The sequence below is a fragment of the Anopheles aquasalis genome, chromosome 2 (genome assembly GCF_943734665.1).
Source record: "Anopheles aquasalis chromosome 2, idAnoAquaMG_Q_19, whole genome shotgun sequence".
NCBI lineage: Eukaryota > Metazoa > Arthropoda > Insecta > Diptera > Culicidae > Anopheles > Anopheles aquasalis.
The window spans coordinates 8,192,501-8,207,500 of NC_064877.1; the positions used below are offsets into that span (position 1 = coordinate 8,192,501).

General features: G+C 47.9%; 1 protein-coding gene across 1 annotated transcript; it reads left to right on the forward strand.

The window, feature by feature from the left end:
• Window positions 1-12,182: 12,182 nt before the first annotated feature.
• On the forward strand, window positions 12,183-12,766 carry LOC126569010 (protein FAM32A). Its single transcript, XM_050225781.1, has one exon. It carries the CDS (start codon window positions 12,289-12,291, stop codon window positions 12,655-12,657), a length of 369 nt encoding a protein of 122 aa, XP_050081738.1. The 5' UTR covers window positions 12,183-12,288; the 3' UTR covers window positions 12,658-12,766.
• The last annotated feature ends 2,234 nt before the right edge of the window (window positions 12,767-15,000 follow it).

Genomic DNA, 15,000 nt, shown 5'->3' on the forward strand with positions numbered 1-15,000 from the left:
AAGCAGGCGATATTCAAATGATGAACGGCAAAGGCAGGAGATAATGCCGCTTACCCTTTGGAGAAGGGTACGAGATCGGTTTGTAGTAAAGAAGGGAAAGGCCCTAAGGCAAGCTGGGCGAGCCTAGCAAGCCTGTTGCTCCCCGTAAGTCACAAAGCCTCGGAAGCTCATCATCAAAAGCAAAAAAAAACAACCAAACAAATGAGTGAAGAAAGAAGGAGTTCTGGAAGGACTCCACCAAATCCCATTACACACAACCTGTCCTGCCCTCGGCAAGTAACAGAATACTACAAGGGAGACGGGGAGGGTTTGAAGTGAGTTTTGCAAAGTTTTCCACCGCCTTTTTTTGTTCGTTTTCCGTTTGTTTGTTTGTTTGTTTTTTGTGTGTCCGTTATTTTCCTCCATATCCTCGACGAAACCACAGAAGGTACTGTGGATGCACTGGTGTTTCAAGGGGTTTCTCGTTTACCAAAGAAGTTTTTGGGTTCTGGGACCATACCATTCTCTCCTCTGGTTACAGTTTACCGGAAGATAATCCGCTCGGTTACCTACACATTAAGGTGACCGAATGGGTTGGCCGGAAAGAGTGGAGTGGTGTATAAAAAGGTGTGAAAAAAAACTGTTCAACTGTTGCCGCCCCCCAGGGGTCCCCAGGGGGGAAGCAACATCCACTCGAGGGCTAGCATAACGACAACTTTTCTGTTTGATGTCCACGTTTTACAGCGTCCATATCACGTTCACACCGTGCCGTCCGAGTCCTTGAAGGAGATCCACGTGCCTGCGACCAGACGAAGAGCATTTTAGCTTTGTGTGTCTGTGTTCTGGACCTAGCAAAAAAGCAGCTGGCACTACAGCAAGCACTACAGCGGACACTTCAGACATCAGGACGCTATTAATGTCCCTCGAGCTTCCGAACAACAGACTCGCTCTCTCTCTTGGCACGACACTTCAAGCAAAGGTACTTCCGCGAAACCAACATAAAAAAGGGATAAAAAACGCGTTTCCTACCACCAGCAATAGTTCACTAATTTCCACTGCACTTTTCGCCACCTTTCAGCCTTTCGGGGCTGATCGTTTGATCGGATCCGGTCACGGCACTACCACGGTTCACATGTTCTTCGCCAGCAACTGCTGCTGCTGCTGCTGCTGCTTCAGCTGAACCATACGGATGCTACGCTCGAGAGCAACTGACTGGCGTTCGATGGACACCATGGGCCAGTAGTGCCGACCAGACCCCCGCCATTCCAACAACAGCCGGAGATGAAAGTGTTTACGAATGCGAGCGTGCAGCGCGGTCGCCATCGTTCGGTTGCCACAGCTTCCGAGGCGAGCATGAAAAACCCGGTTCAAAACATTGGCCGCTCGGTTCTGCTCGGCTTATGTTGGCCACGCTGCGTTCGCATGAACGCCGAGCCCAACATCGGATGAAGCCTTCGGAACGAGGCAGATGCTGCTTCGGATGCTGAAACGTTCGCCGGTTCCATGGCGCGCGCTAATGCTCTCGTTACGGCCGCTGGTAGAGGTGGAGCCGGTTTGTTTTCCATTTTATGTTTGTTGGTGAGGTTCTTTTCCCTTTAATTTTTTTTTCTCTCCCGTTTTTTGAATCCCTCCGCTGGAAAATCGCTGGCGACATCGCGCGATCACGTGACGGTGGCACGCACCGGGCACGGGGTGTTGTGTTGGGACTGGTGGGTAAGGAAAAGGTCGACGGAAAGTTTGTTGATCCTTTCGCGTTTTCACCTCCCGGTTGCGGTGGTGGCGGGCAATGAGAACGCGTAAATGTGGAAACACTAATGTGAAGCGGACGCCGCCGCCTGTTCCACCCAACTGTCATTAGCGGCGTCAGCTGATTTCGCACTCAAAAACAGCTTAGCAAACACCTGCTTTGGGTTCCGCTGTAACCTAGCGCCGGGTCTAGCTCGACTGGCTAGCTTGGATTCATCTTGCGCGCGCGTCGGACCGTTGGATGGTGGATTTAGGAGGGCGCAAACATCCGTCCACATTCATCGTGTTTGAGAAGATGTTCGTCATGGGTCGTCGGTGAGAGAAGCGAAACGGAATTACCATACAAACCCATTCGTGAACCCGCGTCCGTTAGGCCGTTGGTGAAACAAAAAAAGAATTTCCGAGTATTATTCTTAAAAACGTTGTTCAGGCTTGTGGCAAAACATACCAGCTTTTCCACGTGAATATTTCCTGTGGCGCGGAACATTTATTCGCACTGGGGGATTTTAAGCTATTTCCAAATTTAAATTAATCATTTTTTGTCCCTGTTAACCGTAGACCAGCTCATGTTTTTTAAGTTGCTTTTTCTTATCGATCATTTTGCTTGGTCGCCGTTTTTCACGATTTTAAATCTTTCAAATGATTTTCCAACGTAATGAAATAGATTTTTGAGGCGCTTTCAACACTTGAATTATCATTTAATTAAATCATATTTTTATAAACCAAACGAATTCTTAAACTCCGGGTAGTTTGTGACACTAACAAAGAATCCCTGATTGCGCTTCATACAGAGTGCCCATTTCCATTACAAAGCTCTAAATTGACGACATTTTATTGAGCTTATGCTCCGAAAGACGCGAACCACTGAGGAACAGACACCTTGAGGCCATTTTATCTGACGAAGGATGACCGGGAACCATAAACGAACAGATAAATATTATCTCTACTACCTCAGATAAGAATCTGCTGCTTTTCACCTTTTTACACGTTTCTAATTTACTCTTTTCCGACCCTCTGCCCACTACGCTTTGCCTTCTCTTCCACTCGATTCATTCTTTCCAGCGTCCCAAAGACGTCACTAGCGCGGAATTCCAAGCGATTAATTTGAATTTGCCAACCGCGAATTGCGGCGGAAAAACATCTCGCACTGCTCCTTGCTTGTCGCTGTTTTCGCATTCAATTTCAATGTTGACTCCCACCGGTGGCCTTCCCCTAACTGCCCATCGAATCGACCGAGTTATCTCCGGTAATGCGTACCACCAGCAAAAGGGCGATGAAGCAGCGGAAGTATTAAAAAAGAATCCAAAATCCAAATCACACAAAATCCTCACCCAAATACTTCAGCCATCAGCCCACACCAGCCTCTCCATGTTTCTGTCGTATCCTTCACTTCACTCGGACTGGAGTTTCTGTGGCCAAACAAAATAAACGATTAAGTTTTCCCGCAACAACGCTACGGGAACCTAAACGAAAACGAAACGGAACGGTGCGGACGAAAATCATAATCTCAGCCTCCCAAACACAGTACCGCCCATTTGCTGGCCTTCGTCCTTAAGCAAATACAAGAAACTGGTGCCCAACGGAAATTGATGAAGCGGAACAACTTTCTGCGGGACTTTGCCGTGCCGTCGTTGTTGATATTATTTAAACTTCGCCCAACTCGTCTCCGTCCTCAGGGGCCACGTGGCCCCTTATGGTTCTGGTGAAGACGCTATGCTGCAGACTAGCGAAAGAAATGTTCTCCCTTGACCGGGATTGATTCGGAAGCAACACTTTGTTAATGAAATTCGATAGCTACTGGAGTTTTAAGTAAAAACGGGGCGGACCGAAACGGACATTTCAATAAGCGCAAACAAAGAACGAATGTAAACAACAATTAACCGAGAATCAATCGTGCAAAACGTTTGCAATTTCATATTTTAATTGCTTGTCTCGCTCCCTGCCGTGTCCTTTCGGCTGCGTAATGAAGAAACAAATGGGCACAAGGCACAGGAAAAAAAAAATATCCCTTTGGGGGAGCCGGTGGGTTAATGCTCCCTGACGCTGCATCATAAATGTATCCACCCGCATTTATGGGTGGGGTAGATCGAGTTGGGACCTCTCTACGCCAACGCCAACGGTACCGTTGGTTGGCCTCGTCAATGCACATCATTTAAATAATTGCTCTCTCCGTCTCCTTCGCCACAAATGTATCCGCGAACAAACAGCGCAAATGGCAGAAACACGTAAAACAACAACAAAAAAATTATAACCCGATGGCCAAACAAATGCAACATCGCGGTCCGCCCAAAAAACAATTCGCACCTTGCCGCCGATATGATGATGGATTTTCCACGATCAAAAAAGGGGAAAATCAACCGCCGAAAAAAAAACACACACATTGATGATATTTATTGTGGTGCGGCGGTGATGAGCCAAAGGAAAATTTAAATGAAAATCATGGCATTGATTTTCGCATCGGCACCACCGCGCCTCCTCCTTCTCCCCGTCAACATTCCAAAACGCATCGCATCATTACCGGTGCGAACCGGGGATGGTGAGATTTTTTTGCGATCGATTTTCCGTTCCGAGACCAATCATAACTGCCGCTGGCCGGCTGGCTGTGCACGTGGTGGAAGGCCTGGGTGCGACAACAATGCCACCACTAACTGTCTCTCACGCCGGGAAGTAGAGCACCCAGGTCATCGCGGTTGTGATGGAATCCATTTGGAAGGACAAGGAATTCGATGATATGCATCGACAATCCTGCACGTCAGCCTGCCAGCCAGCGAGGCCTTTTCAACGTTGACCAGTAGACCGTGTGCGATTGTCCAAATTGATTGTGTTCGCCAACATATCGATCGCGACCATCGACCGGTCTGCGGTCTGCCAAAACATATATAATGTCATGAATTGATTTCACGAGTTCCCGGATACATTGGCGATTGATCGGCGTGAAATGGCGCTTGTTTGAGCAAGCTTTTTGGGGAGCAACAACAGCGTAACAAGTTGCACAGACCGCTCTGCTCTCCGTTTAGCCTTGTATGGGTTCATATTTGATCTCCACCAGACAGTCCGATCCGTGGTCCGTGATGTACCTTCAATAGGGACACTAAGCGCATTCACTATGCAGCATCCCGAATGCTAGTGCTTGAAACTGGATGCCAACATGTGCGACAGATACAGTACAGATTCGTTCGCGTACTGCTACTGCAAGGATTCTCCTCTGGACCACTATCATTCACGGTTCACGGTTTACGGTTCCTTGGTCGTTCCACGGAACACTCGCAAATTGAAAACCGTACACCGCCAGTGGGCCATCAGCTTCCGTGCGCCTGATTGGTTATCGATTAAGGGCTTTCGCGAAGCCCACGAGGTGCAAATGGATTCCGTATTTCCGGCCACCGGGAGAGATATCCGTGACGCGGCGCCCCGCGTTGAAACAATAAAACTCCATTTCCCCATAAATTAGTCCACAGCTTAAGCCGCTCGCAGAGTGTCAACCTTAGCCGGGAATTTATTTTCCTCGCTCCTTCGGCTCCCCAAATGCCGGAAAAACTATCCCAACCGGCAACCGGTATCTTCTTTTACGGCGGTACCAGCGATTACCGCCGGGGCGGTACTTAAAGCATCAACCAACTGCAACTCGCACAAAAGGTGCACCGGAGACTGAGACCCCAGCCAGCAGGATTTATGCGACACAGTACACTCGGCTGCACTCGGTTGCTGTCTGCTAAGTCACCGTTCCGTAGGACAAGAAAGCCAGCCAGCCAGCCTTTGGAGGAGCAAAACTTTCTGTCCTCCTTACGGTGCGCCCGATGCACCGTTTCTCGGTGTGCCGGTACTTTTGTTGGCTCCAAAATGCTCCATTCTTGCCCTTCTACCTTGAGCACGGTGCGAGGCTCAGGTTTTTAGTAGGTTTTCGTATGGAACAGCGTCGTGCTTAGGCACGGAAACAATGGCATAGAAACTGTTTCTGCTGGAAAGATGGTGGGACCCTGTCTATCCTATTATGCTGGTATTTATGTTTACAGCACGCGGATAAAGGGTGTGTGATGCCGATAAGTTGCACTGCACTCGCTTCCCACGGTTGCAGTGTTACTTTGGTAAAGTTTTGGTCTCGGGCGGTGGTGCGACTTTGGGGACTTTAGGGAAGAGAGCCAGAGAAAAGGATACACTAGCTGTACCATTAGCGATGTACTGTGGTAGGTTAGAGGTCTATTTCTTCGTACGAATAACGCTTGATCATCTGCGAGACTGTTCTGGGATTTGATCGACTAAGTTCATGACCTGCTTCTGCCTCAGCCATATCTCATATCACTGATAATACCTCCAGAATGTCTTGAATTACATTTTTCATGTTCTAAACAGCTGTTAAGTATAGGAAAATCGGAAAAAGTGGTGAGATTTAGAGAAAGAGTACACATTTACTAAAAGATACTATTTCAAGCATTAGCATAGATTTTAATCAATTAAGCATATCAATTCTAAATACTAATTCCATATTAAAGTGAACTGAAACGTTCCAAAAAGAAGGACACGTCGTAAAGCTTCCAATGTCCGGCTTAGCATTTTCATGACGGCTACGTATTACGCATTAAACTTCAATCAACAATGCAATAGAGTGTGCAAACGACTAATCATTTTATTCTTGTTCTCCTGTTGAATGCATAAACAAATGGCTCATCAAATGTTTAAAGCAAAAGGAAATTAACACTACCATCCAGGAGCTCGCCCGCCAAGATGGTGTGAAGCACAAGGTTGACCGTTGTTTGTCCCGATTTGCACTTTGGCACGTGAACGGCGCGAAATAGCAGAATTTGTCGTGTGCAAAGACCAGCGGAACCAGAAGATGATGCCCGGTCTGACCTCCCCGACCAGAAGGCCGACCGTGTACGCGCCCACGTAAAAAGCGAAGTATTCTTGGTAATTAGATAAGAGAAAAGTTTAGCGAACGGCGCGGCGGACAACGCGCCAGCCATCGTGTTGGTGCATCATCTTTCCTCCCGAAGCTGGTCGCTGGCCGGTGCGGATTATTATTACTTGGCTTTTAATATCGCATCAGCCCCGACCACATCTTGATGTCGCTTTGGACGAAGAACCCCCGGGGACAGTGTGGTGCGGATAATATTTTAATATTTAATTTCCCTTTTTGCCGTGGCCGCGGCCGTGTGGCTAGCACGCGGCCACCAAAATCTCGGAACGCCATCTCGGTTGCACGACGGTGTACAGTCGGTTACATCTTGGCGTGGAGTCGAGAGGGCCGTGAGGCGGTAGCGTCTTCGGTGACGAATCATTTACCCTGGTGCTTGCCACAATTTTCATAATGTTTCATTAGCGCGCAACGTCCCAGGGGCTGTTCGCGCAGTTCGCATATTGGACCAAATTAAGGATACCGTCTGCTCTCCCATTCCATCCGCTAATGAATCTCGGCTTCGAGCCGAGAGGAAGGCGTTTGGTAAATTGCAATTTACTTTTATCATTATCAAACACTCAATCTGTGGCCCCTGCCTTTTGAGAGGTCTACTATGCAGAAAAAGGGCGTTCTTGTCAGAAGATCTTTACAAACACTGAGGTTGGAAATCAAAATGAAACTCAGCTTTAAAGCATTTCACTTTTTTCTCTTGCAAAAGACAGCCCAAGCTGTGGACAGCATCTTCAGCATCGTGTCTAAAATAACGACGGCATAGCCATCTTAACTTTCGCTCTTGATGGTGCCGTACTCAACGTGATCATGCCATCGTCCGGATCTGCAAATGTGCGATCGAAACCCGTACACGGCACGCAGTTAACGCCCGCGCCGGACCGGTTGACTGGTCCACCCGGAGCCACCGATCACGCCCGACACGGGACCACTTTCTCCACTTTTCCAGGTTTTTCCTGTTTGTGTCACAGCCACAGTCGAGCCACCCCCGGGGGGGTGGGCCGGTATTGCAGTTTTCATTTAGCGTGTTCGTCAGTACGCTGCCCCTTACCACCGTCGCACCAAGCAAACATCGAGAGACCCGCGCACCCAATCGATCGAAACCTGTTCCGGCTTTTAATGCGGACCGTCCGGACGCACTTGAATTGAAAGTGAAGCTCGTGATGCATCCAAGTACACGTATGTGATCGCTTTTTTTGTCCGATTTTGTTCCGTTTTCTAGCGATTTTTGTGGTGATTCGTTGTGGTGAGGCGTTCTTGCATTGTAAAGCTGTTTGACTTTCGTCTACCGATTGCATAATGCACGCCTAATGTCCGGAGTGGCCTACATTTAACCGGTGCACTCTTTGTAACATAATTCCAGCTCAGCACAAAGATCGCACAATTGTGGTGTGTGGATCCTCGTAGCATCTTGCTTAACATGGAAAACAATCGGCACCTCGCCAGTGATGCAGTAACGCGTACGAGATGGCAAAAACCAATATTTATCCACCAACAACACCACGTGGGCGCTAGATGCCTTGTGGGCTTCGGCTCGGTCTTGGATGGTTCCGAATAAACAAGCACACCTAATCGATGATCGGCACCAGCAGAGTGTCCATCGGGGGTCCCAGCAGGTCTTGCAAATGACATCAGCTTCGCATCGCAGCCATCCCGCGATCATTGCGCAATCGATGATGAGAGCCGTTAAAGATGGCCTTACCAATGGTTTCCTGGCTAGCAGCTGGCGGTTTTAAGAAGGCACCAGCCGAGTGGTACGATCGCATCTCGTTCAAGTGTTTTCCGATCGTTCATGATGCGACCGGGCCCCTCACGCTCTCACTCTCTCTCTCTCTCTCTCTCACTAGTGCTGAAGCACCACGAACCACAAGCGTAGTGTGGAAAATGCGGAAAATCGTTTAGCGAAAGATTAGCCAATCCGGCAGGTTTCGTCAATGAGTAGTTGTAGCTACGATCCGTTCAGCCCTTTATACTCGGATGAGGACCCTTTTTGAGAGCCTTCCATCGGGACAAGTCGGGAACGGGATGATCGAACTTAACTTTCTTGGATTCCTCCATCGTGCGGTTCGATTCCCGGGTCCGGACCCCCTTTTTGTGGATGCGCCCGCCTTGACAAGTGTGTAATTGATTGGTTATGAGACGAGGTTACGTAAACGGCTCGCTTCAGCGCTTCGATCGTTTCGCACAAATCGAGAAAACACTTTTACTCCGCGTGCGTGCGGTTATTTAAAGAGTAGCTTTAGAGTAGGATGCCCATAAGCATAATGTTAGTTTTTTTGCACGCACAGCAGTTTCTTCAGTGCCATATACCCTCCACTGTTTGTACGGACTCCAACGGACACAGTACTACTGTATGCCAAAAATCATCGTCTTCGTTAGCGAGAACGCCGCACCGCGGTGCTTCCGCAAGCACAGCATGTACTTCCGTAAAATGGAAAACCCTTCATCCAACCAGGTGGTGCTTTGCCGCACACAAAGTGCATTGTTTTAACGTGATTTCGCACATCGTGTGGCCGTGTGGCTGCGGAAACGGAAATGTGGCATCCGTGGCACGAGATGATGCACGGGAAAAAGAACTCCAAATTCCGCCTGGAGTGAAGTGAGCCGGGGGGTTTGGAGACAGGCTGAAATGAATGCATGTATGCATATCTGCAACCGCCACAAAGCAACCAAAAAAATCATACTTCCTTCCCTTTTGTGCCGTCATATTTCTCATCTGCATCTGCATCAGATGGAATGCTCCATGCATAGCGAGTGGCAGAATTGCTCGTGTGGCCTAGGTATCGTTCTTTCCAGTTCCCTTCTCAAGCGATACTCTGCCTGGTAATGAAGAGCTAAAAAAGAATCTTCTTCATTACCTTATGCTGTAGGCATAAGTAGCATAATGTGACGGTTATTGTGGGTTCCATGCCAGAATAGCCGTTGCGGAAAGTATTCGGTCCAGCAGTTGTCAATAGGTGTCCTTGGTCTTGTTTCTGCTTAACACTACCTTGAAGCTTGTGCGCGTTTCTATCCACAGTTCCGTGAATTAGCTGCCTCTGGAATCAAAATGTTCCCCTTCGCTGGTCACAAGAAATAGTGAAAAAGCCGCAAGAACCCTAAAGGAGCCGGTGCATACGATTCTGCAAAGATACAGCATTGCTCAGCAGCAAACGGACCTGTCGGAAACGCTTACAAAAAGTCGCGATTGCATTTTCCCTGTTCTTTTTGGGTCATGTTCGTGTTTTATTTTTTTATCATGATGATGTTCAACATCTGGAAGCTAACACCGACAACACAAACAGATACAGGTATACTTTGCAGCTAGACGGACAGAAGGAATGCCCTTTTCAGTCACTAACAAACACCACCAACAGAGAGGTGCAAACCGGTATGATGGCCACTAATTTATCATCTTCAAAAGATGATATTTGTAGCCAACGGCTCCAAACAAGACGATGGGTTTTGCATGCGCCCTGGCACGTTGCAGCAACGATGGTGAACTTACTTTCGACTCTATGCACTCCAAGCCCTCCACACAGGGATGGAAAAGAGATTTTCTTGTCCCAGAAAGAACCGCCAACGGTACGGCTAGAACCCCGTTGGTAGGAGTGTCTCACTAGGGCTGATAGTGGGCCAGCTAGGGATCGGCCATGGTGGCCCTGTCGGTTCTCGGAGTGTGTCTATCATCATTATGCTCTATCTTTCACATGGCCGGGCCCGGTACTTACCCACAAAACCATCGCGGGAGGGCAAACCGTTTCAGTTTTCTACAAATAAGGGCTCCAGGGTAGCGGGATTTGTGGTAAGATCCTCATCGTCACCGTTCCGACTTGTGGAATGGTAAGCAGGCGCTCACGTCTGCCCAACAGGACCGGAACCCGCTACTCATATCTTCGTGGTCGGTGGCGAGGGATTTTTTGTGCTTCACTTCCCTAAAGGGCGACTAAACCCCAACCTACCATCCGAAACGGGGTGTCCATCCTTATCAGTCTCCGACCACAAACACAGGCCCTGATTCTTGACCGCAGACTGCAGTCGTTAAAATTTCATTATACACGTAAATTCCGACCGGGCACACGTGGGGGCGGTACCGTTCCGGAGGGAGAATAGGATACCGTCCCGAAGGGGACGCAGAGGGTTTGCGGACGTGCGGTCGCAACCAGCTATTTTAATCGTGCATACACGTGCAAAAAATCCTCCACATACGGTCAGAATTCTCGAAGCACACGCCATGGTTTTCTTGCCCTAAACCACACACGCTCTCGGGATCCACAGAGAAAGAGGCACACACCGAACAGGATTTGGGCCAGGAGGTTCTGAATGTTGTTGACCTAAAAGTACGGTGTGCATTACTGAGAGTTCCGTGTTAGCGAGCCGACAAATAGCCATTTAGTAGGATGGCCCCACAGCGAGATGAAGCTGACAAGTGTAAATGGCCCTCCATCTCCTGCCTCCGGGAGCCGTTGGGTTGGTTCGTGCAATTAAAGCGAATCCAACAGTCAGGTGAGCTTGGCCGCGGTACCGTAGTGGTGGAGTGTATAACGCTTTTCACTCTCTCGCCATTTCCATTCTCTTCTCCAGCAACTAGCAACTGTAATGTTGAAAGTTAAAGTCAAACATGGAAGGACATTTGCATTCGAATTCGAGACAGATTTGACTTCATGGCCAAAAGGTGGCAAACCAAATGCGTAACTCTACCCGTGACTGGGTGTTTTTTAAAGATTACCTCATCTTTGCGCATTCGTGAAGGCTGGACTTAACCACCCATCACGTATGGTCACGGATTGCAGCAAAAGTGTTGCTTACTTCCGCGAGCAATAAAATCCAAACCTGCCTAACCTACCCCAACTTGATCCCGGTGTGTGGCCCTATACACACGTTGTAGCGCGAATCCCAGCCGGTTCCGCATTCAGCTACCCTCCCACCGAGGTTTGCTTTACCATGGCGTAATGCAACAAGCAGCCGTGGCCAATAATTTAAATGCCAACCTCGGAACGGAACCTCTCAAGCTCGCACCTCCCGGGAGTCCGTCGAAACCGTTTTCCCAGACCGGAGGCTGGGATCCCCTTCACAGTTTCACTTTTGCTCTCGATAGCGCGCCATTCCGCGCGCGTGATTCCGTGGAAACACGCTCGTCGCGGAAATCATTGTTTCAACCTCCGACGCCCCCTCCTGCCGTTGTAGATGCTACACGGCAGACGATCATTGCATAACGGGTGTTGGGAGGGTGATTCTTTGCGACCATCTGCACTTGGAGGAACCGTCGGAATCGCTAGATGAAAGTCGTACTGAAGAGCTCACCTTGATTACCTGCGGGCTATGTACTAGTACGATTCTGTAATTACCATTCCAATCGTGAATGCTTCTCGGTTAATTTCATTGTGTAGTTGTGCTACCTTTAATCAAATCCTCGGGAACAGTGTGCATAAAATATGTTTTAATGTAATAAGCTGATTTTTAAAAAATGTTTCATTTCCGTGCAACGGTCGAAAACGAACCCTTCGATCACCAGCGCACTCGAAGGTTAGCCAGCACCGTTGACAGCTCGCTCGGCTGTCAAAACAAACCAGAATCTAGAGGTGGGGGATTTGTTTACACTCCGTGCGTATCCTTTCGTGACGAGAAGTGAAAAAGTGAATTCCGGGCGTGCAAAGGACACGATTTCCCCGTTCCACACCATGGCCGACGAGTACGAGCACGTGAACAAGAGCAAGCTGAAGCTGAGGGTCGAGTCGGACATCAAGAAAAAGCACAGCAAGAAGAGCAAAAAGAAAAGTAAAGACAAAACGAAGATGCAGATCGTCCTGGAGGATGCAAGGCAATCGGAACAAAGCCACCGCCAAACAACCACCCCACCGAACCAACCGTACGGCCGCGTGCTAACGAAGGCGGAGGAAGCGTTCAAAAAGATGCAGGAGAAAAAGGAACACAAGCGCATCGTTGAGAAGGCTCAGATGACGCACAAGCAACGGGTGGAACAATTTAACCAGCACCTGGACAGCCTCACGGAACACTTCGACATTCCGAAGGTTTCCTGGACGAAGTAGACGCGTTCAGCAATCTGCGTGTGTGTGTGTGTGTTTTGAGGGACTTCTTACAAATTGAAAATGTATCAATAAATTTAAAATGTATCAATAAATTAAGCTATCCAATGTATATGAAGCATTCGCTGGTCATTTATATCACATAGCAAAAACGAACCTCACCGAAATCAAAGATGAGACTCCTCTAGATGTTCCATTTTTGCTCTCAGCTTCAGCACTGCCCTCGATGAGCATGCTGGCACATTCAATTAGGAATGCCGCGCCGAAATAGGATATGGATTTTCCGTGTCCTGTTTTTTACTCTCCGTTCCGTTGCCTCCGAACAGCAAGCAAAACAAATAGCGATTAACGGTGCTGACCTGAAAGCATAAAAATGCTAGCGTTAAATTGCTTCTGGCATGGCCGGTAAATGTGGCCCAAACAAATGTAAACTTTCCCTATCGCTCCCCTGTAACTGAAATAATCGATAAATCCTTCCCCACATCCTTGTAGTTCTATTTCGGATTTTCATCATCCGGGGATGGAGTACTGCACAGGGAATTGTATCGTGGATGGACAAGTTTTTAGTATTAAAGCAATTGGCATTGCTTAGGATATTTTACTTGGAAGAGAAAGAAGTACTGAATTTTACGTTAATTGAGTCAAATAATTTATTACCAAAAAGGATTTAAAGTCTCCTATTCTTCATCGACTGAAGAAAATCCCAAACACTTTTCACTCTCCGATTGGCCCGGTGTGACCCGCGGTGCTAGGTTGAAGTGAGCGAAACGGGACAACTACCGCGATGGACGCTTACAATTTGAATAATTGATTTATCTCTGCGATTTTCTCAGCCATTCTTAATTTGTTAACTTTTCGGAGCCAGGCATCGCACACGTACCCTCCCATACCACGGTCGCTTCCTTCATCAGCCAACAATTTTCATTAACTATAAAATGGGTAAAGGATGGGCAGAGTAGAGCAGGGTGTAGTCGGGTCAGGCCGAGCCAAGCGGTGTCGAGCGTAACGACACGGGCAACGGAATCCCATGGAAAACTTTTACTCATGGCCAGTTTCCACTTGATCGTATTAGACGAATTTATATTTAATTTGAATTTCTAAACACTCAGCTTCCACCACGGCACACGTGGCCGAATGGTGTTCGTTCTGAAGCATCGCGAAGCACTCATCCCGTCTCACCTCGGAACTCGGTCAATTTTCATCAACCTCCCCCCGATTCACTCTCTTTTTCCATTAGATATGCCATCATCGATCGTGCCCGATGGATTTTAGGAATCGGCGATTTGACACAGCACTTAAATGCGGAAGTTCTGGTGAAATACTCAAAACTAGGACATCGATTCCAACCATTCCAGAGTTACAGCGAAAGGTTTTTAAAGCTCTGCCGTCCTCATTTTCCATTATTCCCCCATTTCCATTGTTGATAATATGTGATTCGGACACACGCGAATGAGCGGGGGCCTTCGTTTGATCTCTCAACTCAATGTTTATTGAATTTTCTCGCCCTGAAAATGCGATGCCTGTTCGGCTCGATGAAATAATTAGCCACCAACGCCGAGATGGTCAAATGGTGTGTGGCTCATTGAGAGCTCGCTGATGCTTTCTATTATCGTCGCTTATCTCACCGTTTCTCACACATTGCGATGGACATTTGAATTTTCATTTTTCAGCGTAGCCTAAACCGGAAAGAAGGTGCCACAACGTGGCGGAACTAAACGGCAAATCAACACCAATTATTGCACGTTTTTTAATGGATTGCTACTATGATTAAGCCGCTTCTACGCTATAGCGAGGGTTACTTGTGGATGTCCTCAATACCAAGAAACAGTTCAGAGGAATCCTGATCCCGTATTCGATCATATCATCGAAGCAAAGGTCATTAGTTGGTTTAGTTAGAGATAAGTCATAATTAAATCGAGCCAGCATTTTCGCCCTGGCCTAGACCCTGGATTGGTTACGTATCGACTCAAATCATGGAAAACCCTACGACCAGTAAGGTACAGACTTAATCGTGGTTTGGGTTAATGATTGATCACAGAGTATTCACCCTTCGTTGCGTCGCTGCTTAAGCGCAACAGAAAAACAAATAAATTATCTACTCTACTCTACTTAATAATTATTTCTTAGTCCCTCCGTTGTGATCATCATCAGCAGCAGCAGAAAGTCAACGATCACTGACCTAATGGAGCGAACGGCAGGGCGCTATTTCCCTTATGCTGGGGTTGCCACCAGTGAAAGCTTCACCACTCGTAACCAAGACATACTCCGGCCGAAAAAAGCGGGGGAACCTGAGCGACAGTTTTCCTGCGACAGTACACCAAGCGAACGGATTTATGAAAAATACCG